Source organism: Chrysemys picta, chromosome 7 (assembly GCF_011386835.1).
Source record: "Chrysemys picta bellii isolate R12L10 chromosome 7, ASM1138683v2, whole genome shotgun sequence".
Taxonomy (NCBI): domain Eukaryota; kingdom Metazoa; phylum Chordata; order Testudines; family Emydidae; genus Chrysemys; species Chrysemys picta.
The window spans coordinates 47598602-47625388 of record NC_088797.1 but is presented as its reverse complement, the minus strand read 5'-3'; the positions used below and the strand labels follow the sequence as shown (position 1 = coordinate 47625388).

The following is a 26787-nucleotide window of genomic DNA, read 5'->3' as shown; positions in this document are numbered from 1 at the left end:
TGGGACTGATGGTTCTGAGGAGACGGGACAATGAGGAGGAGGGATGAAAGGGCAGGCAGCTAGCAGAACCCAGGGCTGGTCTCAGCAGATCAGCTTTGGCTTGCTCAGAAGTCAAGTCTGATCTCTCCCCCTGCTGAATCCCAGAGGAGAAGACAAAGTACAAGTGCTGGCTTGGAACAAGTCCCCCCTGCCTAGGGAGGACACTGAATAATTATCCTTCCCTGAGCTACCGGTAGTAATGATCTCCAGCGGGGAGGTAAGGTAAGAAGCTCTGTAGCAGCTGCCCTCCATAACTGATAGCCACAGCGCCTCCCCCCCAAGCACTTCCCGAGGAGGCTCTCGCTGGGTCTAGTGCGATTGTGATGGCTCCCTGTTGCTTCCCCAGATGAAGGCAAAGTGCTGAAGGTGGGGCTCACCGGCGGGAGAGGCCAGGACAGCGAGGAGATCAGCCTGGAGGAAATCAGTGTTTCTAAGGTACCTATCCCACCCCCTTTGGGTTCTCTGATTCCCCGGAGGGGCTAGGCTGGCTCCTGGGGGAACTGATTCTGCTAGAGGCCTCAGCTGCAGGACATGGGATGCTTGTGAGTGGCCATTGAAAGTGGCTGCAGCAGTGCAGCTTCCTCTCCCGCTGGGGTCTGCTCTGTGGGAGTGTCAGGCGGGGCCTGCAGCCTCTCCCAGCCTGGCTGCTGTGGCCTAGAGCTGCTCCTCCCTCAGGGCCAGCCAGGCCCGTGCTCTTTCCTGTCCCAGCCCTCAGCTGCAGCAGCCATGGACAGAGCTTATGCAGGGGTGGTAGGTTTGTATAATTTTTGGTGGTGCCCAGAACCAAGTCCTGTCCCCCCCCGTTCCCCCACACACACCTGCCTATGGCTCCGGGAGGGAGTTCGAGTGTGGGTGGGGGGGAGGAGGGCTGGAGTGCAGGCGAGGTGTGGGCTCTGGAATGGAGTTTGGGTGCTGAGTGCAGGCTCTGGGTTGGGGCAGTAGGTTGGGGGGCAGGCTCTTGGAGAGAGTTTGGGTGCAGGAGGGGTGCAGGCTCCAGGAGGGAGTTTGGGTGCTGGGTGCAGGCTCTGGGCTGGGGCAGGGGGTTGAGGTGCAGGAGGGGGTTTGGGGTGCAGGCTGTGGGAGAGAATTTGGGTACAGGATGAGTGCAGGCTCTGGGAGGGAGTTTGGGTGCTGGGTGCGGGCTCTGGGATGGGATGGGGTGGGGTGCAGGAGGGGTTTTGGGTGGTGGGTGTGGGCTCTGAATTTGCTGGAGCCCGGACACTACGGGCCCATACAACTCGCCGCCCCTGAGCTCATGCAATGGCATGCCACAGCCAGCCCAGGGTGTGGGGTGACCACGTCCTGCAGGCTGCAGCCCAGCTCCTCCACCTGGAGGCTCAGAGCCTCACTGCTATAGTCTCAGAGGGCCTCACCCTCAGTCAGAGGCAGGGGCAGTGCTGTTACCCCCATTGCACAGACAGGAAACTGAGGCACAGAGTAGCTTCAGTGAGTTGCCCAAGGTCACACAGAGCCTGTTTCAGAGCCTGGCGCTAGATCCTGACCTCTCATCCATTTCCTGCTGGAATTTAACCCATTCAAGCACAGGGCCAATCCTAGAATAGCAGAGGCTAGGGTACGTCAGGCTGGAGGTGCACTGGCAAAGCAGGGCGAGTGTGGGAGATCCAGCAGTGGACCAGCTGGGGCTGCCACGGCTGAACGCAGCTGGGAAGTTGGGCAAAGATCTACCCAAGCTCCAGTGCGGTCCTTTCTCCTCTAGGTGCTGTCTCCTATCCTGGACATGCAGTTCTCACCAAAGCGGGTAAGGCCTCATTAATGACCATTCACAAAGTCCTGTACAGGGCCCAGTCACACCCTGCAAGACAAGGATGCGACTCCCAGGCTCTCCAGCCAGGAGCCACATGCTAATGCAGATATTCACGTGGGACAGGATCCCCCACTCCAGGGCACCAGGGGCCAGGTGTGGTGCAGCCCAGTTCCAGCTGGGTCAGGCCCCCCATTGCATGGTGCCAGGAGTGGCATTGCCCAAGTCCACATGTGTCAAATGCCCCAATTTGAGTCAGGTGCCCACTCCCTGCACTAGTCTCTGAAGAGCTAGAATAGCTGGTTCCTTTACTAGCTAGGAGCTGAGGTGTGGGTCCAGCCCTGCACCCAGGCTCCTGCATGCCACTCTTCCATGGAACGGGAACCGGGGGTGCTGACAGCCATTCTGGTTCCATGAGCAGCAGGAGCTGTTTGTGAGCAGCACCCATGGGCTGGTCCAGCTCTCCCTGTACCGCTGCGAGCTCTACGGCAAAGACTGCACGGACTGCTGCCTGGCCAGAGACCCCTACTGCACCTGGGACGGCAAGGGCTGCAGCCCCTACCGGCTGACTGAGAAGAGGTGAGCCCAGCCCTGCTTCCTTCACACAGTGTCCACCGTTCCTGGCTGTTTGCATGGAGGTGGGAAGAGGGAATTCAGGGCTGGTTACACACCCTGCAGTCCGGAGCCTCTCCCCAGGGGCCATGGACACTACCCACTGGACCAGACATTGCACTGGCTTCTCCCAATCAACCCAAGTCAACAATACAGAACCGCAGCAGCCCCTGTCTGTTCTTGTCTGGGGCCTTCCAGACACCCACCTGCCAGTGCCCATCCATCCAGCCCTGCAACCTCCTGCTATTCCAGCCTGAGCCCCCACAGCCCTGCCAGTGCCCCTCCATCCAGCCCTGCACCCTCCTGCTATTCCAGCCCTGAGCCCCCCACAGCCCTGCCAGTGCCCCTCCATCCAGCCCTGCACCCTCCTGCTATTCCAGCCCTGAGCCCCCCACAGCCCTGCCAGTGCCCCTCCATCCAGCCCTGCAGCCTCCTGCTATTCCAGCCTGAGCCCCCCACAGACCCATCAATAAATCTCCATTTGATGCATGCCCTGCAGCAGGCGCCTGGCTCACTGAGTGCGTTGTCTCGTTCCCCTCCCCACAGGCGAGCACGCTGCCAGGATGCGCTGAAGGCCGACCCGGTCAGTCAGTGCCAGGACACCACAGCGGGTGAGAATCAGGCACTGCGGCACCCCTCTCCCAGCGGCTGCATGCTGCCTAGCATGGGCTGTTCTCTTCAGCCATGGAGGAGGGAGCAGGTGAAACTCGAGCATGCCTCGGGTGCCTCTAGTAGGACTGGCCATGGGCAGGGCAATCCCATCCCGTGATGGAGACATTGCACCAAAGCCACATCATGGTGCATTTGCATGCTGTACCACTGCACCATGCAGTGGGCTGAGCACTGGGGTGCTGATAGCCCCAGGAAGGGCCCCCCCACCTCCCCAATGCTGGCAGCAACATACAGGAGCAGCTATCCCCAGCAGACACACAGCAGCACCACCCCCAGGCTCAGACAACACGCTTCCTCCAGGAAGTGTTGCTTGCAAAACTGAACCCAGCTCAGTTCCAGGGCACAGGGTGTGAGCAGATCTAGTGCCAGGTGGCCATTGACATGGGGCTGGGTAATTAACCAGCAAACAGTGAGCAGAGCAGAGTACCTTGGGATGGCCAGCTCCATTTCCATAAATGCTGTCCCCCTTCCAGTCACTCCCCGGTGCGCCATCAGCCCGACACTCTGTTAGCGTGCCAGGCTGGGAAAGCCGGGATTTACGCTGCTCTGCAAACAGCATGCCCTCCGCCTGTGCTCTGGGCACTGCCAGCTGCATGTGTGCAAAGACAAGGTACAGCAACTCACTTCACACACACCCAGGCCCCTTTTCATGCAGCAAAAGGTGGTTGTATCATTGCCAATTACAATTCTGCCCTCCTGCCCCACTGGCTAGAGTACTTTGCACACATATGGCGCTCTAGCTAGAGATGGCCCAGCCGGAATGTGGAACTCTTTCACCCAGTGTGCGGGGCTACTGGAGCAGATGGGGCAGGGCTGCTCCAGGGGATTAGAGCAGCAAAAGTTGTGGGGCTGGTTTAGAGAGGCTGGGGAAGGGGGGGGTGCTGGTTCAGGGTGTGGAGAGACTTGATGCAGCAGGACTCTGCTCCCCCCACATGCACATGATCTGCTCTCCCCCTTGCAGGGGTCACTGCAACTGAGGAGAAACTGGTATTTGGGGTGGAGAACAACACTACTTTCCTCGAGTGCCTGGCGCGCTCTCCCCAGACGGCCATTCGGTGGCTCGTGCAGCGCAGCAGGGAGGCAGCCCTGGATGAGGTACTTGGGGAAGGGAAAAGCTAAATCATGGGGAGTGGTATGACCAGACTCCCACGCTCCTCCCCAGTCCCTCAGAGGGGGTAGGACGGGGGGACACTGCCCAGGCTGGAGCCTGGCCCATTGCACAAGCAGCTCAGCCGGCACAGTCAACGCCACCATCCCCGATTGACGAGCAGAGCATGTCACAAGCTGCAGCCCTGGTGCCATGGCAACAGCCCATGGGTAGCATCTCAGGGCGCTCTGCTTTTGTCCCCTCCCTGTATCTGCCCCAGGTGAGGACCGGTGACCGCTTCTCTATCCTGGAGCAAGGACTCCTGATCCGCCAGCTGGCAAGAGAGGATGCTGGGGTCTATCAGTGTCAGGGAGTGGAGCGTTCCTTCTCCCGCCCCCTCATGCACTACAGCCTTCGTGTCATTGGCCACAAGGCCATGGGGGCCAAACAGAGCAAGGGTGCCGAGGAGGGAGGCAGCCACCTGAGCGCCATGCCCGTGCAGCTCCAGTACAAGGGCTACCCGCGGACCCTGGGGGCACCGGGCACCAGCCTAGACGAGTACTGCAATGCGCTCCGGCACCAGGAGAGGCAGCGGCAAAAGGCCTGGAACCCGAAGTGGCAGCAGCATTCCTTGGAGAGCAAGAAAGGCCGAGTGCGGAGGCATCCCGACCCCCTGAAGCCAGCCAGAGCTGGGCTGAGACTAGTCTGATCTCTGCACAGTGCCCCCTGGGGGGCGTCATTGAACCAGTCTCCATTAGCCAGCCACATCTTCTGAATGCACAGCCCTGGACACAGGTGCCAGCTCAGCCGCTGCCAAACTCTGCCTGCTGAGAGGCCCAAGGACTCGCCATGTACTACCTCAGCCATGACACTGCCCTTTGCCATCTCCTGGAGCCTGGGGAGGGCCAGCGGACAGTGCAGATGCACTCAGACACCCCCAGACCAATGGGGCTGCTAAGTCCAGGAGGTGCTAGAACAGGGACTTCGCAGCCACGGCCTGGAGCAAACAGTCTGGTTACTAGACCGGCTGACACAGACTGAAGTGACGCGAGGACTTTAAACTATTTACATACCGTGAAATATTTATTCTCTGCATTTTTCTTCTGTCATTTTCTTATTACGCCTCTTTTTATTAATGATAAATACTGGAAATTAAATAGAATGGAAACCCATGCTTCTTACCAGCCTCCCTCGTTATGGGGAATTGATACCCAGCCTCAGTAATACACTTCTCCCTCGGCCCTGGTGGAGTACAGAGCCCCCAGCCCCTTCAGGTAAGCATTGCAAGTCAGTTAGGGAGGATGATCCACATGAGCTAGTGGATAGGGCACAGGCTTGAGGAGGGAGGAGTTTGGAGTTCGGTCCCAGAAGTGCTACGGACTCAGTGTTCGGTGCGGGGCAAAATGGGAACAACCATAATTACCTCCCTCACTGCAATGTTTAACTAGTTATATTTTCCCCTTTACCAGCCATCTGGTCTTGTCGGAGAAACCCTCTGCAGTGCTGCACTGTTCTTGTGAGACCGAGGCAGCTGGAATGAGTCTCCCTGCAGAATGGTACCAGTGCTGGGAACTCAGAAGTCAGTCTTGGGCACCAGAGAAGCAAAGCATTAATCAGGGAGGGTTCCTGCGCAGGGATCCTCCAACCCTGGAGAAAACCAAATGACATACATGTGGGGACATTCATCCCCTTGTGTCCGACAGGCCATTTACTGTGATGGAGGCAGCGACAGATGTTGTGAGGCCATGACAAGAAAGGCCATTATACCCTGCAGGCAGGCTCAAGGCTGTCTCTTGCTGGCAAAAGGGTATTAAACCTTCAGCATGGTATAAAAGTGGGAACAGGCTGTAACTGGCCCCATCCCAGGAGGACGACAGTTTTCTGGTATCATGGGCTGGGACATTAATATACGCAGCTTTGTTGGCCAGGCTTGGAGCCTATCTGAACTAATCTGTACCTTAAGACCTTTCGGAGCCCCTCAAGGACAGGACAGACAACAGTTACCCCCTTCCACTCCTTTCTTCTAAGGCAGAATTTTAGGACCTTGTGAACATCCACCACATGGAGTTGGCATAGCTGAGGCTTGGGACGGAAGGCACGTAGGGAATTACACTGGTTGGTGTGAAAGGCAGAGCTGAGTTGACTGTCAGAATGAGATTTGAGTCTCAACCCTCAAGGAAAAGTGGAGAAATGTTCCTTAATGGAAAAGGCCCAGAGTTTGCTAACTGGGCGGGGGAAGGACGGGAACTTGGTGATACGAAGGTGGAGGACCTTGTGACATGTCTGCCTTATGGGGAAAGGGCTCTGAGGGCCCGTGCCAGAACAACTAATTTAGGCCCAGCCCATTCTTGAAACCTGAAAAGAGGAAAATCAAGGTAGTTGGGACAGAGGTGGCAGAACAGGTCTATGCTGGGAGTCCCCTTCTTGCAGCTTCCCTCTCATGCTGGGAGCAAGAACATAAGAGCACAACTGATTCACAGCAACAAAGGGAATAAATCCCTTGCAGTAAATATTCTGCCCTCTTACTTGTACAAAATAATGGAGTCTTAATACCAAAAGTCCTCACTGCAGCCCGAGGATATTAAACATTTGCTGAAAAGAGGCATGATTCTGTTGGGATAGTTCTCAAATAAAGTATGCACAATCAATTTTCACGTATCACCGATCAAAGTGAAATTTACCACAGCCCCAATTCAGCAAAGCACACGCTTAAAATTAAGTCCCGTTGAATTCAATGGGAGTTAAGCACATGCCTATGTGCGTTGCTGAATCAGAGGCCTGACATCCTAAATGCACCAGGCTTTGTTTCTCTAACTCCAGTGCAATCGAACTCACTGAACCTCTTCCCAGCTCCCTGGCTCCGTCAACAATTTGTGAACACACAAATCCAAACCAAAGTCATTTCAGACAATAGTCTCTGTGGGGTTTTTTAATTTTGAAGTTTATTTTATCAAAAAGAGAGAGAGAGAGAGAGAGAGAGAGAGCGCGCCAAGCGGCAGTTATACCAACTTACAATTTATTGATTTTTTAAAAAATGACATGAAACACAAGTAAAAATAAATACATCATATAAACAACAAATTGTTCAAAGTCTCTGTTCTGGGAGATCAGTGAGCACGCCTCGTTAGACAGAGAGAAGAGGGAAGCACATGATCATGTGTGCAGCCGGCCAACCGACCCACCCTGCTACAGTAACTCCTCTTTCTGATCACAAAAGACAGGCCACAAACTAAGGCGGTATTAAAAACAGAAAAAACAAAATAAAAAACAAACATTATCAATGGATTCGCTCACGCTCCCCTATACAAGCAAATCTACCAGAGAGTTTCTGAATGCAAGCTGGATGGCTAACAATACAGGACCCAAGACACAGTGCAGCTTTGGGCAGCTGTTAGTGGTATTGTTTCAGTACAGGGGGAATAGGGTGGAGCATATGGGGATTTCTTTTCTCTATTCCCTCCACCCTACACAGTTGATCACCCCCCACTTACAACATCCTCTCCCTTTGCAAATGGGTTTCTTTTCCTATTCAGCTTGCAAGGAGCCATTCCCAGTGTATCCTAGTTGGTCTAAATTCCCCCCACCCTCCTTCCCGCTCAAATTTGGACTACCTGATCTCACTTGAGAGAGCAAAGAAGCACATTCATTGTGAATGGAGTTGCTGTATTTTGCCCCTTTCTGTTCGCAGAATGTCCACAGACCATGATTTTCTCTAATTTAGCAATTATTTGAAGTTATTAGCCAACATTTATCTGCTTACTGGTGCAAATGTCCATGAAAAACCAACCTGAATTTGCTTGCCAGAAGTATTCAAATGGGAGAGCGCCCTTTCACCTTGCACATCAGTATTTGTACTAGTGAAATTCAATCGCATGATTGTTCCCGGAGAGCAAAACGCAAAGTGAATTCTTTCATTCCCAGCAAAGCTTGAGAGAAGCTCGTTTGGCAGTTTTTGGAACTGAATGTGAGATGCTCCATCCTGCAGAACTGCGTGAACATACATTGCCCAAGACTGGACTGAGATTAGGTACATCCTAGAAAACTCACAGAAACATCACAGTTATGAGGTCACCTCTTCCCCTAATTCTGTCTTAGTGTCTTGTAGCAGTACAGTGTGGAATTTGCCCTGATATCCCTGCTGCTCCAGAAACTGCCATCTAAACAGTTCGGCCTAAGTAAGTAAAATCTACTCATTATAGCTAGATAGTGACTGAAAGGGGCAGCCAAAGTGCAACCCAAGTATTCCACAAGTCCCCAGGGCTTCTGTGCTCTGCCCAGGAATCTTCCTTAGTGTCCAAGTGCTTATCAGAGAGCCCCTGTTCCTACTCTCAGTGTTATCTGCAGCACAAATATGAACTATAAGCTACTTTGGTCAGTCCATTTGGAGTCAGAAAATTAGCAGAGACAGCCCCATCACAGGGGTCAGGAAAGCAAAGAGAGGACCTATGTGTCAGCTAGAGAAAAGAGGAGTCTGGAAAGGAGAGATCAGGGAAAGAGAGAAGACTGAGGGTTGTGGAGGAGGAGCGAGGAGACTAGGGCCTAGTCTATACCTAAAACTTAGGTCCACCTAGCTATGTCGCTCAGGACTGTGAAAAATTTCACACCGTAGTTAGGTCGACCTAACCCCCAGTCAAGACACAGGTAGGTCCATGGAAGGATTCTTTCATCCATCTAGTTTCCCCCTCTCGGAGAAGTGCAATACCTACGGCGATGGAAAAACTCTTCCATCCATGAAGAGCCTATACTAGGGCGTTACAGCAGCGCAGCTGCAGCGCCACAACTGTGCCACTGTAGTGGCTGTAATGTAGACATACCCTAGGTAAGGAAGTGTTGTGGAACAGGATTCAGAGAGGTCTCCATTGTCAATACCACCTCTGAATGTCCAAGATATTCTTGAAGATTATACAGCATCAGATAAAGGACTTTCTGACCTTCTATGCAAAAGTCATTAAACAATTCTGATTCCTGGTCTCCGTCATTAAACAGTTCTGACCCATGGTCTCAGTCTGCATTCCCTGCACTTCATGTACTCAGAATCACTGCCAGCCCTCTGGCACGAGAAGCTGCATCTTCCTGGAAGATGTTGCACACCCAGTGGATCTCAGTGGTCAGCATCTGGGAGATGGGGGCTTTATCAGCACTAACAGAAAACTAAGGCAGAGGAAATCACCTTCACAACCCTTCCTTCACTCCAGGTGACGAGATCATCTCTCCCAAAGGTTGTGATGCCCCAAATCAATGGGGTTTCATCTTTAAACCACTAGCTAGCTTTTGGGAGATGACGCATGGAAACTGGGAGGGTTTGTGGGGGAGGAGGTAGTCTGGATTGAGCATTTGTCAGGATGGAGCGGGAGGGAGAGAGGGACCCACCCACCAAGTGCTGGCTGGGGTACAGGATGGGGGTTCGACCCAGGCACTTGTGGGGCTAATTAGTCTCCAGTAGTTTATGGAGGATGTGCACTCTAAGCACTGAATGTACTACGAACAGATAGGAGGAGACAGAAGTTTGCCAGGGACAGAGAAAGGTCCCTGTTTACAAGAGTCAATTTAATACGGGAATCTGCACAATGCAAAGAGCATTAGTTTTCCTAGCTTTCTTGACTGAATACAAAAACCAGTGTTCAAAACAAGCACATTTTTAAACCTACTTGCTTGCAGGAAGTAAATATTCCATGTGAAACAACACTGTCATCCAGTGGCTGGGGAAGTAAATTACAGGGGTCCATTTCCTATGGCTATCAAAGGATCCATCAGTCACCAGTTCCTATGGCTACAGGGCTTGGTTAAATTAATCCCAGGTGCACCTATTCCTGTGAACAGAAAAATTCCCATATTCCACCCACCAAAGTGAGGGTGTGCCAGAGGCCTGCCCAATTCAGTGCCTTCCAAAGTGCCCTCCAGAGGCCTCTGGTGCTTTCCTTGTGAGGCAATGAGCAAAGTCCCCGTGAAAGCTACTGCAATTACAGGTACAGCATCCAGAACCATACGTTAACCTACTGTTTAGAGTTAAATCTTCATGCCTCATCTGAGCAGAGAAAAGACACACAACATGCCCTCGTTACAAAGAACTAGCAGGATCATTCAGATTAAACGTGCTACCCTGGCACAAACAATGCCATAGGACTCTGATTAAAAGGTCTGCTCTAACCCTAAATCAACTGTTGCCTTCCACAAGTATTGTTTAGATTTCCTGCAGGTCTGAATCCTCGCTACTCATGACAAGAAACCCCCTTGCCTAGGTCCACTTCCCAAATCCACTGGAGTTTCTGAGAGCCTTACAGAGATACAACAGACAGCTGTAATACAATCAGCGTCACAGTATTTTGCACAAGATGAACACACAAATTGCAAAGGGCATGACTCAGAGATGCAGCACTGTCAAGTCTTTGGAGAAATTTGCATGGACACCATCAGTTAGTTTACTTTGTTATTGAGGGGTGGAGTGGAAGGGGGAGTTTGTTTGTTTATTTCCATGGTGCATCCAAAGACAAGTTGTTCAGAAGTTTGCTCAGAACCCCTCGGTTTTCAACTCCTAGGATATGTTAAAGAAGAAAGCACTATTTCAATGTTTGTTTTTTAAAATAATTTGCATAGCTAAACTGTAGATCTAAGGCTTCTATGAATGATGTGGTTAAGTCTGACAGACAAGTTCCATTAAAACAGAGAATGACAGAGAGAAAGCCCCATAACGTCCTACTTTTGTCATGGTACACACAAATACACGCACTGCACCACCTTCCCTTGATAAAGCAGTTCCCCTTTCTTCACAGCTACCTTACACAATATGCCAGAATGCCTTGTCCCTCCCTCCTGAGCTGGTCTGAGTAGATCTCAATAACCATGCTGAAGCATCAGCATGGACCACTTTCCAAAGACATTCATAGTCTCTCTCTTTCCCTGAGGTGGTGACATTTAGGTCCAGATCCTCAAAGGTATTTAAGATTCTAAACTTCCATTGAAGTCAATGGGATTTAGGAGCCTACATCCCTTCAAGGATCTGGGCCTTTGAGCAGGCATTGAGTTTCCAAGATTACTCAGCAGTTATCAGTGCATGTGCACGCACACAGCGGACAGGATGGCAGGCCATCTAGCTCAGGTGCCCAAACTCATGTAAATGTGGCATTTCAATGCCAAGAGCATGATTTGAATGCAGACGCCGAGAGGTGAACTGTCAGTGCAATTTACTCTCTGTGTTAGAGGCATTCTCTCGCCTTTTACTCTCATGTGACACCTCCAGTTGGGAAGGGCTGAAGCCCAGCAACAGCGCTCCACATGTCAGCCAGGGGGTCTGTTAAACCAACAGGAGCTCAAGCCTGCTGCCACGAGATCCCCAAGCCCACCTATCATGAGCCGAGATAACCAATCTCTCAGAGAGATAAGGAATCACTTTAATTTCTCAGCTGCCAGAGTGATCCCAACCCCAAGACCAGAGGTGTCTCATTTTCCCTTGTACTGCATGGACAGACACTGTAACAACTACCCCGTGCTACTGTCACATGCTCCCCCAAAGAGGTGTATATGGCACAGGCAATGCCACATCATTGTAACAGAACCAAACAAGGGAGCTGGCTACTGGGGAACGTTCACAGTTGGTCCTGCTTTCAGATTATGCTTTGGTCAAATGGTCATTAGGGCTCATCTCCCCCATATGGACAATCCAACAATCAACTACTGCATTATGGAGACCAGCAGGTTTGTTTTTCTTTTAAACAACACAATTAATAAAACATAGAAAGAAACTCCCCAAACAAATAAATATTTGCCTTCATGAAATAAATTAATGTAGAGATTCTGCGGAGGGGGCAGTCGCTCCAGTCACAGAGTCAATGGAGACGGGTGCTGAGTCCGCAATGGTATCCCTTTTCAACCTGTCCTGCTGGCTGGGGTTGATAGGAATCAAACTGGTCCACCTGCTCCCCCCCGAGGCCTCCTCCTGGAGCCTGAGGGCATACCCCTCAATAGCCTGGTGAGGCAGCCATCACTGAAAGAGACGGAGGAACTGGGAAAGTCCCCAGAATTCCCCTCGAACCACTACAAGATTTAAAGGATTCCTAACCCAACCCAGGCTCGAGAAGCCAACACCAGAACTACTAGGGTCACTGCCTTCAGAGGGCTTCATAGAGAAGGCCCCCTGGGGGAGCAGACTGGAGAGTCATGTCACAGTTCAGCATTCTCCCCACTCCACACCTCATCCTCCAGCAGGGGCCTGGCAAGAGCTGTCAGATTATTGTGTTTTGAATTTTTAAGAGGATGAAAAGACAAATCGGTTTTCACATTGACCCCCCCCCCACACCCTTTACCCTCCCCTCCTACACAAACGACATATAGCCTGCTCCTCCCCAACCCCAATTAAAAATGCTCTTCATCGAGACCCTCTCCTGGGGCACACCCCCAGCTCGTGCCTCCTTGAGCGAGAAAAGTTCACAGATAAGGCAGTTCGCGCGAGAGGGAGCTCTTCAAAAACACAGAGATCAACTCAGTGTCTCCAGGCCTGAGAAGGGGCACTGAATCGCAACATCAAGGCTCCCTTTCGGATAACACAGACAGACACACGGACAATGCAGGAGAGGAAGCAAGGGAGGCACTCCTATGGTTTGCATTGCTGCCCCCCACTCTTGCAAGTCCGTTCAGGTTTTGTTCTCCCCACCCTCCCTCCCCAATACAATGCAGATCCTTGACATCTAAAAACGTCTCCTCCTCCAGCCCTGCTGCCATAGCTCAGAGGTGAAATCCTGACTCCAGAGAGGTCCTGAAACTTTTCCCTCCTGGCTAAGCTGAGATCTAACAGGAACTGGACCCATTATTTCCCTGTGATCTCTATTACATCGTCGTCTTTGTCCTCATCATCATTGGAGCTGCATCCCACCTCTGAGGCCTCCTGGGATTCAAACTGAGGCACCTGGGACCGCAGGAGGCCCCCGGCCGGGTAGCCCGAATGAGGGGACATGTAGCCAGGGTAGGCAGACGCCATGCTCCTGGGAAGGCTGCTAGGCAAAACTGGGGATGGGAAAGGAGCAAACATCCTGGGCTCAGGCAGGAGTGACTGCGTGAAGGGAAGTGAGTAGCTGGGCAGCATCCCCGTCACAGAGGGGTTTAGCATGAACGAGGGGATGCTGGCGGTGGCTGAGGTAGCAGCAGAGGAGCTGGCGGTGCCGGCTGTCAGCAGAGGGTCAGTAGTCACAGGGAACACCAGCTGAGGGTCTGGTAGTAAATTGGGCAGCTGGTAGTAGGATGAGCCCATGTACACGGAGTTTCCTGCTTGGGGGGCAAATGGATGGGTTAGGTTGTGGTTTAAAGAAACAGGGGGCATGGTGAACCCACCAGAGACTGGGTACCCGTGTTCGTACGACTGAACAGACGTTGGCAGGTGGCGCTTTTTCTGCTGCCGACGGGCTGGTTCCTCCGGGACAGAGGGCGAGGTCGACTTGCGCTTGTTGCCCCGTAAGTCCAGCACTGAGTGACCATCGACATGTTGGCTGGTGGCTGGCAGGGCTGAAGAAACCGACGGAGCCAAGCAATGGAGGCCCAATCGCTGCTCAGCTCCCCGGGCTGCTAAGGTGGCCGCATTGTCTGTCCGGGCAGGGTGTCCGTGCACAGTGTTAGTGCTGGGGGAGTTGTGGCGAGACTCCCGGGCAGCGGCTGCCTCGGCATACTGCTGCAGTTCGCTGATGATCTCCGGGCTGTCAGGGGAAATGGGCCGAGTGAGCTCCTCTGTGTTAGGGAGCTTGGGCGACGAGGCACTGTGTCTGCCATTGCTTGTGGATTCCAGAGACGGACCCTGAGAGCCTGGAGGTGACAAGGAGATGGAGTGGGTGAGACACAGGGCGCTGGGAAAAGAGAGGAGGGGGGGACTGAATAGACTCGGCATGGGATGCGGGGGGCGGGGAGGGGGCTGCCATAGAATCAGTCAGGGAGGAGAAAAAATGTGGAATTTAAAGAAGTGAAAAGAGAGGAAGCTCTTGGGCAGGGATGTAAAGCAAAGTCCCCTAGATACAGCCCTGGGGAAGACAGTGCGGTGAAACACCCCCCACAGAAACCCAACGGAGGAGAGCACTCAGGGCGTGTATCCCATGTAAGAATCTTCAGCCCCTACCTGAGGCAGCTGTTCGACGGTCTTCACCGCCCTTTGGCTTCCCAGTGGTCCGGATAGCAAAAATCCGCCCATCGCTGGTGCGGATGTATGTCCCTGAAACAGACAGGGAGGAAGCAACGGGTCAGACACACAAACAGCTCCATGCCCAGCTGCTGGCTGCCTGCCCCAGGGAAAGGCTGCAGAACGGGCAGGCAGGGAGAGAAAAGGGCAGCAGAGAAGACACACCAGCCCCTAATCCCCGAACACTTGATCTCTCTCTCCACGTCGGTGAGCATTGCCATGGGGCAATGCTGGTGTCACAGTGCTGTGCCAGTGTCAGAGGCCTACAGGTCCATTTCAGACAGGCCAGAGGCACCCAAACTGTGCCCAACTGGGGGCTGTGCTGGCAACATGCCAGGAGCCTGCAGCCCACATGCCATTTACCTAAAACAGAGCAGATTGTAAAACCAGGATGCAGCAGCTCCTAGGGTTGCACCTTGGCTAGCGACAAGGGCAGCCAGGGACTGTGTTCTTGAACACTCTCAGTGCTGGAGTGCCCCTGCACTCAGGTGCACACTGGTTCTCTCCTTTAGAGCCTGTCTCCAGTCTGTCCCTGAAAAATCCCTCCCTCTGCTTCCCTCTGCCCAAGGGTTACACACACATGGCTCTCCGCTGAATCACTGCAGGACCCGAATCCCCTTCCCATGCTCCCTTTTCTCCCCCAGGAGAGTCAAACGCATTTTCAGGTCATCATCTCTGCCAGTGGCAATGACTCTGGTTCCATTTTCCCTTATGCAGTGCTGTCAGTGTATTTCAATGGCACCCAACTAGGCTCTGTTGAGATAACAAACATAGGGTCCCTGTCCCCAGGGCCCCAACCGATCACCTCTCCAGTGTTACAGCACTGCAAACAGGCCAAGCCCTGCCCCATCTCTGAGAAACGATGCCTGGCCAGCTGCTCCACCGTTGTTGGGAGAAGGCTTGTGGAAAGAGCTAGAGCTTGCAATACTCTTGAAAGGTGACAAGACGGACTCCACTGGAAGGGAGAATGCGCCGCCACATCTCCTTACAGCCTGACCTGGGACGCTGTTAGTTGCAACTTCTCCACTGGTTGCAACAGTCTAGTAGGTCAAGAACTATTCATCCCCAAAACATGATAGAAGATTGTGTGTCAACATAATGAGATGGGCAACCCTGGAGCTTGAAATTGCTTCCATCCTCTTCAGAAGGGAAGGATGGCAGACCATTCCCGCTTTGGGGCACTGGCAGGAAATTACAATATCAGCGGCCTGGTCCCCTTCATCTCCCCATCATGGTTAAACCCACAAGTAAGGCCTCTGGTTTTTCTGACTCTTCAAGCTTTGAAGAAGCCTGTTTAGTAAATGCATCTTGCCAGCAGAGCACTGGAAACAGGAATTTGGGGGGATTCTAGTGTATCAGGGCCAGGAGATTAGCAGTTACTTCCCCAAGACAGGGATTTACCTTTAGTCCCCCGAATTATGTGGATGCTCTCACCAGCACTGATTCTCGCCTGCACATCGGTGGATGTGTTTGTGCCTGGAATCACAATATCTGGTGGAGAAAGCCAGCATTTGAGAAGTTACATTATGGGCTCAAAAAGAGTGGGAGAAATCCAGGGCTAAATTCCCTCACCACCCAGCTAGCTTCCTCAATAAATTCTGCTACAAATGAGGTCAGGGTTTTATTATGAGAAACACAGAAGGCATAGGAAGCAGAAGTGGAATCCCTTGGGACCGAGAGCCCAGAAAGGAGTGGGGATCAGGAGAAATGAAAGGCATGTTGTCCCAGTACACAAGCCCCATCTTAGAACATAGAAATAGGACTGGGCAGAGCACTGGAAGGGGTACCACAGTGCAGCACGCCTGGCTTTTGAAATATGTTTGGCCTGCAAACTGCAAAGAGATCAGGGAGCCCCAATCAGTATTTTGGGGCAGATTCACTGCCCTGTTTTACTCCCTTTTCACACCTGTGGTGCAAAACCTGCTGCTGGGGATTCTCCAGGTATGGGAGAATCCATAACAGGCGGAGCTGGCATAGCTGGCTCCTATGCCTCTCTCCCTGGTAGGCAAAGGTTAGAGAGGGGTAGGGAAAGGGAGTGGCTGGAGCCCACCGCACTCTGGCTGTCCTCAGCTGGTGTAAGGTCCCTAGCCACTGTTATAGCACTGCTCTAACCTATGCTGGGGCCAGGACAGAGAATCAGAGTCAGGCACTAGAACAGCCAGAGTTACTCTCTCCTCCGTCCCTTGCCATGCGGCAGGGGAGGTGTTGAGCAGCTGCAGTAGAGAACAGACAGCTCCCAGCCAAACTGCTGCAGGGGAAGCAGCACTCCTCTTGCCTCCAGTCTGCACTAATGGATCTTATTCCAGCACTTCAGTTTAAAAACCACAGCACATGCTTCAAGGGACACATTTCAATCCATAATCAGACACTTTTCTTCTTGACACAATCCCCCTCAAGGGGCTCAGCCGGCTTCTTAGGCCACAGATGAGACGCCATGGCTGTCTGGGACACTGTTCTATCCCCAAGGGATGGACTGCTTGTCTTCCATCTCTGGATCCCAGGACTCTGTCTCAACCAGCTGTGTTCTCAGGGGGACTTGGTTCCAAAGAAACGACTGACCTGTTGTGGTGACAATCTTCTGAACAAGGACACCAGCTCGCTGCAGATAGTTGATGGGGAAGCTGACAGCAGGGTTGGAACCAGATGCCGATCCCACGCCACCCAACGGGACATGCCGAGGCATCATAGGAATGGGAGTGGACTGAACAGGGCGGACGCTTGCCACTGGCTTGTCCTCGCCCTTGAAGACTGGTCGCCTAGTGGGAAGAGGGAAAAGGAAAGTATCAAACTGAGTTATGTTCTTTTGGAGGAAGAGTCCCAATTGTATTTGGTTCCACCATTCTCAGCCATTCACATGGGCAATCGTGAGGCTCTGCAGAGAGGAAATTGCTTGTGGAGGCAGAAAAACCCAAAATGCAAAGCCCTGAAACTCTTTGGCTCTGCTCCTGGTTTTGGAGAGAGGCAGTAGGAATCTCACTGCTCCAGGATCGCTGAGAGAGAGTGAATCGCTATATGGCAGGGAGTTTGATCTCTGAGTTAAAGCACAGAACTGGCAGTCAGGACTCCCAGCCTCTATTCCTGACTGTCACTGATCTTGGGCAAGTCACTTCACCTCAGTGTCCCCATCTGTAAACTGGGGGTGCTTTCTTACCAACGGCAGAGACATGTGGAGTGAAGGCAGATGATGGACAGTGACTCTGGATATTAGCCAGAAAGGTTGTGGGGGGGGGCAGGTCTTGACACTTTCACTATCTGTCTGGGCATAGTACCATACTGAGAGATGCAGAATCCATTCTCTCAGCCACAGCCATTGCAATCAGTGACACCCCCCTCCCACCCCACTGAGAAAGGCTGCCTGTGCCCCCAAGGCTGCAAAGGGAGCCTTCCTCCCTAATCAGCTGTTTTCCCCACCTTCCTTGCTTCATTCCCCTTCTTCATGGATGTGTATTTAGAGCTGGCAGGGGAAGGAGAGGGGGCATCACCCAGCCTCAGTATTCCCGTTTCCTAGGAGCCAAGTGAGAATGCCCAGGATAACAGGTTAGTTTTCATCTACCCCAGCTGTTTTTCCTGCCCCTGCCTGTCCCCTCGATTGAAGACCTCAGCAGAACATGGAAAGAAATAAGCACCCACCAATTCCTTTGACTGAAGGCAGGGATGTTTGTCAGGCTCTGGTCACTGGCTGGGTAATACTGTGCATAGGATGGACGGGTGTAGGGGACGGATGCTCGCTTCTCTTCCTCATAGCTCTTCTTTGCTGCCTTCTTCTCTGCCTTGGTCAACTTGTGCTCCTTCCGGTCAATCAGCAGCGACTCATGCTGGAAAGGCTCCTATGGTCACAGCACATAAACATACTTAGACACCAACATACCACAAGAGGGCAGTAGACGAACACAAATGACAGCAGTCCCTCCCTGTATCCCAGGCAGGATAAAATGGCAATTGGCAGGCTCTTGGCAGTATTCTGGGTGGGCTCTTGAAGAAGAGTTCGAAACTAGTGCAATAGGCACATATGGTTACTTCTTGTAAAGAACCTATGCACAAACTCCACAATGATCTCACCACAGAAAACTCACAGGAACATGCTTATTCACAATACCCACAACACGTGCAATACGATAGCATATAAATGGAGCAATTCCATTACTGCACTAAATGCCCCATAGCAGGCTTTCCTTTTAACCATGAATCTCTGTATAGAGAGACAGACAGGCAGACACAGTCCTTCATTTCTTCTCTCCTCAAACAGCCCTAACCAAACTACCCCAAACTGTGTTCTTCCTAGATGCTCTACCTACTCCTGAGGGCATTCTGCACCAAAAAATTAAAAATTCTGTGCACAATATTTTAAAATTCTGCAAAATTCTGCAGATTTTATTTGTCAAAGAAATGTGGAGGCTCCAGCATGGCACTGGAGAGCACAGGCCACTGGCTGCACAGAAGTGGTAGATCACTCTGCAGCTCCCCCCGGAGGACAGACTCAGCGGTGAGGCTGCACCCAACCCTGACATAGAGCAAAGACTGGGCCTGCCCCAGAAACACCCCAGTGCCCTGCCCCTCTGTGCGAGGTGCACCTAGGTGTGGGCAGGCAGGCTCAGCCTGGCAGAATCCAAGTGTGGAGGGGCTTAGTGTGGGAGGATCCAGGTGTGGATTGAGAGGGTTCTGTGTGGGGCCAACTGGGTGTGGGAGGTTCAGTGGGGGATCCAGGTGTGCAGGGGATCTGGATGCAATGGTAATGGAATGATGCAGTGGGGTCCAGGTTAAGGTGGTTGGGGCTCAGTGGGTGGGGCCTGGGAAGGTCTGGGTGTGGGAGAGAGAGAGAGCTTGGCAGAGCGTGTGGGGGTCTCAATGGGGGAGGCAGATGCTGGGGGAGTGGGACACAGTGGGGTGGCGATCCAGGTGCAGCTGGTTGGGGCTCGGTGGGGTGGGGATCTGGGTGCAGGTGGCTCATCGGGGTGGTCCATCGGCAGGGGGCTCCTCAGGGGGGTTCTGAGTGCGGGTGTTGAGGCTCAGCGGGAGGGTCTGGGTATGAGGGGGTCTGGATACACGGCAGTTGGGCAAATGGGGGAGCAGCTCCCTGTACAGTGATCCCTCCCCCTGCAGCTGAGGAGCAATGGGGGCAGGAAGTGGTGGGGGTAGGGAGGGAGTTTGCAGAGATTCCTGCAGCTGGGGGAGAAATCTAGGGGTGGGTCTGACCCAGCCCCGGATGCTGTGCAGGGGAAGAGGAAGTCCTGTCCTCCCCAGCCCAGCCGGGACTAACAGCTGAGCCACCAGCCGGGTCTTCCCCCGTCCTGCCCCCTGCCCCACAGTGATTTACGTCTCTGCCAGCTGCCCTGGGCACCCAAAACATACTGCTGGGAAAGGTCACATGACCGCTCTTGTGACTTCTCTTTGCTTCCTCATCAGAAAGTCGTTTTTCTGCAGGGAAGCAAAGAAATCTGCGGGGGACATAAATTCGGTGCGTGATTCCCCCAGGAGTATCTACCAAAGGCCTAAGGAAATCTGCACATGAACCTCAGGTCTTGGTTGGAACAACAGTTTTCCTGATACCTGACACTGATCATGGACTCGTCTCGAGAAATGCACAGTCCCTTATAACTAATATTGTTTTGGAATACTCTTATCTTAACCAAGGTATCACAACACAGGCAGCTCCATTTTCTCCTGGGGCTGACAGTTACTCATTGAGCTCAGTGTCATCCCTAATTGGCAATGATATCTGGAAGCAGCATTGTGTATCTTTGTTCTTACCTTGGTGATAAGGTGAGGGTATTTGTGACAGGCTAGCTGTAAGACAGACTCCTTCATCTTGTTTGGGTCCAATGCCAGCTGGGCAGGATCAGACTCCTCTTCTACGAAGTGCAGCAGGTTCTCCACCTCCCTCCGGGTGAAGTTCAGCACTGGATTCAGATCATCCACAACACGATCTGGAGAATGGATGGAATGCATCGTTCAGAGTAAGGAGGAAACAGTTTACTGCTCTCTGCTGTACTCAATTTCCCAGCTCTTAATCTGTGCTTTCCACAGCACCCTGCTGTGAATATCTGCGGATGGACAGGAATCATTCCACTGCATTTTGAGACATGACCATGCAGGTGTTTGAATATTGACACAAATCAGGCTAGGGAATGCTTTGTTTTCCATATATTACAGTAAGGTGATGAGGGCCATTAATATCATGGCATACACAAACCTAGAAGCTGAAGATACTGTACATACAATATGGTTGATGAAGTTCCCCACCTCGCCCTTGCACATCAGAAGGCTGAAAATATTATGTGGACATTGTGATAAAAAGGCAGCTGCAAAGGCGAAGATGAGTAACTGGCGAGCCAGAACCACTGAAAAAGGCTCAAAAGTTTATAGTGACTAACCAGGGACTCAGGTTTCCAGGGACTACAACCACCAGATTCTGTTAAATTATTTTAAAGTTCTGGATAACAGCTGAGATCTCCATTCTCACCTCCATAAAGCAAAAGAGGCTGTACTATTTCCCTGGACTTGATTTTTGTGTACGTGTCAAGATGGGTGTGGGTGTGTGTCAGACAAAAGGAAGCATTACCAAAATCATACATACTCCGTTCATGGACTACAGAGTATAAGGAAAGTAAGCAAGATGACGTATTGGCAAAAGTGTTCAAGCCTACCTGACATCCCCTGCTTGGAGACCTGGCGATCATAGATTTTCTTCTCCAGGGTGTAATCCGAAACCAGTCGGTAAATGTGGCATGGCTTCCTTTGTCCGTAGCGGTACACCCGGCACACTGCTTGTGCGTCATGGCACGGGTTCCAAGAAGCATCAAACACCACCACTCTGTTTGCTCCAATCAGGTTGACACCCAAACACCCAGCTCTTAAACGAAACAAAAATTAAGTTTCAAAATAATTTTTCTTCCCAATCTTCAATACTTTTATACTTTAAGGAGTTACCATCCTGTATGGTCTTAAGCCAAATCTTTCAAACAGAGCAAGTGCAAAAAATTCTCTGGTCTGAATAGCCTCCACCACATCAATGAAACCCACTCTTTCACCCCTCCGTTCCAGGCAGGTGGCCAACTCACCGTGTGGACAAAAGGAAGAGCCAAACAGAGCTGTTGCTGGGGTCATTGAACTGGTTAATCAATCGTTCCCTTTCTGAGGCAGAAGTGCTGCCATCCAGTCCTGGTAAGAAAATTAGAGGGGTATTTAAAAACCCTTTGTAGTGTGGGATCCATCAAAACAAAACAGTTCCCGTCTGGTTCTTAGAGTGCCTGCACTGTGAAGAATGCCATTTCCCTGCAGACTCCATAGAGATCCAACTAGGGCAGAGCTTCCAGCCATTTCAGGCAATTGAACCAGCTTATCACAACAAGCCCTCACCTGTTCAACCCAATGCCCACATCCCCCCAGTCAAACATACACAGTGTAGTGAGCCAGGGAGCTCGGGCTGTGTCTAGCTGCAATATCGCATGAGTGCAAAACAGGAGTCTTGCATAGCCCAAGTTCCACAATGAGCTACAATGCATACAGCTAAACCAAAGACGAGCAGTTGTACTGCACTGGGATCCTACACAGAGGCTCATCATTTAGGTAAGAAGTCTGCAGTACCAGTCAGAAAAGCCTGAAATACCAGTATTGGTAATAGGTACCGTATATAATAGACCCATTGAGCTGGGATAGCACAAAAACAACGCAAGCCGCTGGCAAAACCCCACTGGACCAAACATGAGCATATGCAGAGGAATCAGAGAAGAAGAGTGCAGAAGGACAGTGCATACTTGTGGTCATGGGCAGAACTCACTCATGATGAAGAGATGCTGCCACCCAGACTTTGAGTTAAAAGAGGAGTTAGAGCAGTTTATACACACCTAGCATGCTTGCCAGGAGCTCTCAGGGACACCATGTCCATCCAGCTACCCTAAACACTCCTGTTGCCCTGGGACAAAAGTCAGCTACTGAAGGGGACAAAGACTAGAACAGGAGGGAAAACTCAAAACTAAAAACATGCACCCAAGATAACTCAAACAAATCGATCTGAAAACGGCTAAGAAAGAAAAACAGATCTGCACGCCCACGGAAAAGCACAGGTAAGTGTGGAGAGAAACCGGAGGAAATCGCTGCAACATCAAGAGGTTAGCCCAGCCGCAGAGGATCACATAGGGTCCCAGGTGAAGGAAGGAGGAGTCTGTACTCACTGTAATAGTTGAGATTTCGGACCCAGTTATGAACGCCTTGCACATCTGAGCCTGAAGGATTGGGCATTGGTCTCTTGGCCAAGAACTCCTCAATGACAGACAATGTGGACAGACTCTGGCTGCAAAAATCAAGGTCTCTGCTCAGGAAAGCCCCTAACAGTGTAACTAGAACAGCAGAACTCCATCTTTCCCCTGCTAGCACGGGACACCCCCTTACCACTGACAGCTATACGGATGAAGAGACTACAAAAATCAATGGACAACAAAAAAGATTAAACCAAACAATGGGGAAAGACCAAACAACATTGCATAGCAGTGGGCAGCTGTTATGGGGGAAACACCATCAGTCTCATTCTACCACTATCTAATCTCCAAACACACCATTGCTCAGGGCTCAGAGGAGCAGCCATTGATACTTCCTCTTACCTGAAGACCAAGATCTTGTCTCCATGCTTCACGCTTTCCTCAATCAGGTGGAACAGTAACACCATCTTGGGCGAGTTCTCCAAAACTCCTGTTTGGTAATCACACAAGATGTCCTTGGCCTACCCAGAAACAAGAGACTCGGTTACATGGGGAGGTACTCAGTCACTGGTTAGTTCTATAAAACGCACTTTCCATAAGAGGCTCCAGGCTCATGTACCCTATACAAAGACCCAAATCTCCACATAGCCCTCCCAAGTTCCAGACGCACACATCCCCATGTTGAGAATAACTGGCCATCACCCCTGTCATTTAAGTCTGGGGACTGTTAGCTTGAGCGTGAAAACTGCTGTGGCAATTCACAGGAAACAGCAGTCTCCAAGTGCCCTCATAGGACTTCAGTCTACAAAGTCAATGCCCTGAATTGCATCTGGAAGAGAACAGGAAACCAGTGCAATTCCTGGAGAACTAGTATAAAAGGTGAAGACAGCCAGTGGAATCTAGCTGAGGCATTCTGACAGCTGTAGCTTCCAAGTGATCTTCAAAAAGGTAGCCCCTTGTGGAGCATGTTAAAACAACTCTGTCTCAAGGTGACAGAGGAATAAATTACTGTGGCACAGTCTGGATCCAGAAGAGAGGCCACAAGCATCCAGGTAGGTCCAGATGAAAGGGGTGGTTTTGGCCACTGCTGACTCCCAAAGCCACAGAGGATCCAGGAGTTTCAAACTGCAGATTTCTTGGGCAATAGGTAGACAAAAACTCTTGAGTACAAGAACAGGAATCACTTCTGCCATATCCTCAAGATGCCCACTAGCATCACCATTGCCTTATTCTGCTTAAGTTTCAGCCATCTCACTCTCATCCAAGTCCTGATCTCAGCTATGCTGGTGAGAAAACACAGACACTGCACCATCCAGGTCTGATGAAAACAAGGTGTAAAGCACAGTGCCAGCTGTACAGTGGTCTCATAATTCCCATTAGTAGCCTTTTATACACACTAATCAAGACAGAGAGCAAGACAGAGCTTCATAGGAGAGATCATAGACTCATAGGACTAGAAGGGACCTCGAGAGGTCATCTAGTCCAGTCCCCTGCACTCAAGGCAGGACTAAGTATTATCTAGACCATCCCTGACAGGCGTTTATCTAACCTGCTCTTAAAAATCTCCAATGATGGAGATTCCACAGCCTCTCTGGGCAATTTATTCCAGTGCTTAACCATCCTGACAGTTAGGAAGTTTTTCCTGATGTCCAACCTAAATCTCCCTTGCTGCAATTTAAGCCCATTGCTTCTTGGCCTGTCCTCAGAGGTTAAAAATAATAATTTTTCTCCCTCCTCCTTGTAACAACCTGTTATGTACTTGAAAACTTATGTCCCCTCTCAGACTTCTCTTTTCCAGACTAAACAAACCCAATTTTTTCAATCTTCCCTCATAGGTCATATTTTCTAGACTTTTCATCATTTTTGTTGCTCTTCTCTGGACTTTCTCCAATTTGTCCACATCTTTCCTGAAACGTGGTGCCCGGAACTGAACACAATACTCCAGTTGAGGCCTAATCAATGTGGAGTAGAGCTGAAGAATTACTTCTCGTGTCTTGCTTACAACACTCCTGCTAAATACATCCCAGAATGATATTTGCTTTTTTTGCAACAGTGTTACACTGTTGACTCATATTTAGCTTGTGCTCCACTATGACCCCCAGATCCCTTTCCGCAGTACTCCTTCCTCAGCAGTCATCTCCCATTGTGTATGTGTGCAATTGATTGTTCCTTCCTAAGTGGAGTACTTTGCATTTGTCCTTATTGAATTTCATCCTACTTACTTCAGACCACTTCTCCAGTTTGTACAGATCATTTTGAATTATAATCCTATCCTCCAAAGCACGCTGTGGCAGGTGAGAAAGTCCAAGAACTAAAAGCAAGGTTTTTTTCCACTGCTTTTTTCCAATTTATAATCCGTGCCCTGCCCCCAACAAAAAGGTCATGGGCCTTTGACCAATTAAGCATTCAGCCCCTGTTTATTGAAAAAAAGCCATGAGACTCCTAGCTCTGAGGTTGGTACTCACCCACTCGTAAGTAACTACTTGATTTGCTCTCTCCTGAAAGGGGTTGAAGCCAATGCCCTGAAGGAACTTGCTGTTGGTAGCTTCTCCAACTGGTGATGCCAAAGCATTGGCCTCTGTTTTGACTTTTATTCCCTGTGGCTGACAGCGAGAATTAGTTCCAGCTGTGCTAAGGTCATCCACATCCAGGTCCTGCTCATTTGCCAGATTCTCTTTTTGCAGCGCCTCATACAGCACATCTGGGTGATTCCAGATCTGAGAGATGAAGAAAAGGTAAAAGGTAACACTGCACTAGCACAAACCCAACCAAGGCACCTGTGGATTTACAGCACCTCACATGCAGTCAAATGCTAATTCCCCTGCAGGAATGCACCAGCGATTTGTTAATCTAATTATTCCCCTCCAAATTCAGCTGAAAGGGAGTTTGTAAGGCACCACAAATTAAGCAGGTCTCACCGCATTAGAATATTTAATACCAGGGACTCTGCCTGTGTCATCTGAAGTCCTCTGTAGTTGACTAGCGTGGACTAAAACTTTGCCTGCTATAGAAGCTAGGCAGATTCCAGTCAACAAGTAAAAAGGAAAGTGCGATTTTGTCACAGCACAAGGTATATGCTGTTTCAACCAAGACATGTTACTAATTTTAATTATCTTAAAGCTCCTCTGTTTGGTGACTGATGAATGAACATACACAAGGCACACACATGCGTATGCAAACACAAAGTATGCAGCATGTTGTTTGCACTCTGGGAAACGAAGGATTGTCTTGCTATTAAAGGCTGGGACTTGGATCATCTGGGTTCAATTCCTGGCTCTGCCACAGACTGTTTGCATGAATTTGGGCAGGTCAATTAAACACTGTGACTCAGTTCCCCATCTTTAACATGGGAATAATCATAGAATCATAGAATATCAGGGTTGGAAGGGACCTCAAGAGGTCATCTAGTCCGACTCCCTGCTCAAAGCAGGACCAATCCCCTGAGATTTTTGCCCCAGAGCCCTAAATGGCCTCCTCAAGGACTGAACTCACAACCCTGGGTTTAGCAGGCCAATGTTCAAACCACTGAGCTATCCCCCCCCCTGTGATAATGATAGTATCAGGAGACTATATTACATCATGCACAGGGACTTGCACACTATTGCTTAAGATGCACCAAGATACTGCACTTGTACTATATCTACATCACTCTTCTTGCCAATATTTTGACACAGCCTCCTACCCTTTCCCTGTATACTACAGGAGAAGCTACTCTCTTGCCAATACCCACCTTACAACAGACGCAGAAAGCCTTGAGTGGGTTCAATCCCAGCCAGCCACTGTTGCCTGCATCCCGGAACCGGTTCATGAACTCTGTGTAGAGAGCCCGTTGGATTTTTGACAGACGTACCAGAATGACATGTTCTTCTTTATAGGGAAGCTGAGCCTTTAGTACGTTATGGCCTCTCCTACAGAAGCAATCAAGAAAGGAAGATCAGAAGAGAGAAAGAATGTTCAGGGCTAGCGTCTCAGGGGCTGCCTTCAGGGTAAGATTTCTGATGACTGCAAAGAGAAGGAACTCTAGTTGTGAGTGTTTCTAATGCAGGACACTCAAAAGACATTACAACTGACGCCAAATAAAAAGTACAGTAAGCTCTATTACCAAAACAGCAAGCATTATAATACCCCAGGATAGTGATAAGAAAGGGGATGAAGGTCTTGCTAACCGTGGTGCTAAATCAGGAAGGATGCGCTTGTGACTGAAACGCTGCACTGGAAATTAAGAGACCTGATGTCTATTTCTGTTTTCGCCAATGACTTGCTCAGG

General features: G+C 50.8%; 2 protein-coding genes across 8 annotated transcripts in view; one reads left to right on the top strand and one right to left on the bottom strand.

Annotated features, from left to right (window-relative positions):
* Positions 1 to 5344, top strand: part of LOC101932103 (semaphorin-3D-like) — a 44000-nt gene extending 38656 nt beyond the window's left edge. For 2 of the 3 annotated variants that reach the window (XM_042861770.2, XM_005285279.5), the window contains 6 exons: positions 386 to 474; positions 1757 to 1798; positions 2223 to 2380; positions 2960 to 3024; positions 4047 to 4180; positions 4453 to 5344. In XM_042861770.2, the coding sequence (XP_042717704.2) occupies positions 386 to 474; positions 1757 to 1798; positions 2223 to 2380; positions 2960 to 3024; positions 4047 to 4180; positions 4453 to 4881 (917 nt within the window). In that variant the 3' untranslated portion in view covers positions 4882 to 5344. The remainder of the gene's footprint in view (positions 1 to 385; positions 475 to 1756; positions 1799 to 2222; positions 2381 to 2959; positions 3025 to 4046; positions 4181 to 4452) is intronic. The other variant, XM_024108777.3, reaches the window with a different exon arrangement.
* Positions 5345 to 7092: 1748 nt separating this feature from the next.
* Positions 7093 to 26787, bottom strand: part of RAD54L2 (RAD54 like 2) — a 101885-nt gene continuing 82190 nt past the window's right edge. For 4 of the 5 annotated variants that reach the window (XM_008172086.4, XM_065551356.1, XM_005285280.4 and 1 more), the window contains 12 exons: positions 26251 to 26428; positions 24986 to 25237; positions 22923 to 23041; positions 22497 to 22615; positions 21384 to 21483; positions 20970 to 21175; positions 20074 to 20249; positions 17956 to 18152; positions 16885 to 17081; positions 15727 to 15816; positions 14266 to 14358; positions 7093 to 13958 (listed from right to left, as the gene is read on the bottom strand). In XM_008172086.4, the coding sequence (XP_008170308.1) occupies positions 12973 to 13958; positions 14266 to 14358; positions 15727 to 15816; positions 16885 to 17081; positions 17956 to 18152; positions 20074 to 20249; positions 20970 to 21175; positions 21384 to 21483; positions 22497 to 22615; positions 22923 to 23041; positions 24986 to 25237; positions 26251 to 26428 (2713 nt within the window). In that variant the 3' untranslated portion in view covers positions 7093 to 12972. The remainder of the gene's footprint in view (positions 13959 to 14265; positions 14359 to 15726; positions 15817 to 16884; positions 17082 to 17955; positions 18153 to 20073; positions 20250 to 20969; positions 21176 to 21383; positions 21484 to 22496; positions 22616 to 22922; positions 23042 to 24985; positions 25238 to 26250; positions 26429 to 26787) is intronic. The other variant, XM_042861767.2, reaches the window with a different exon arrangement.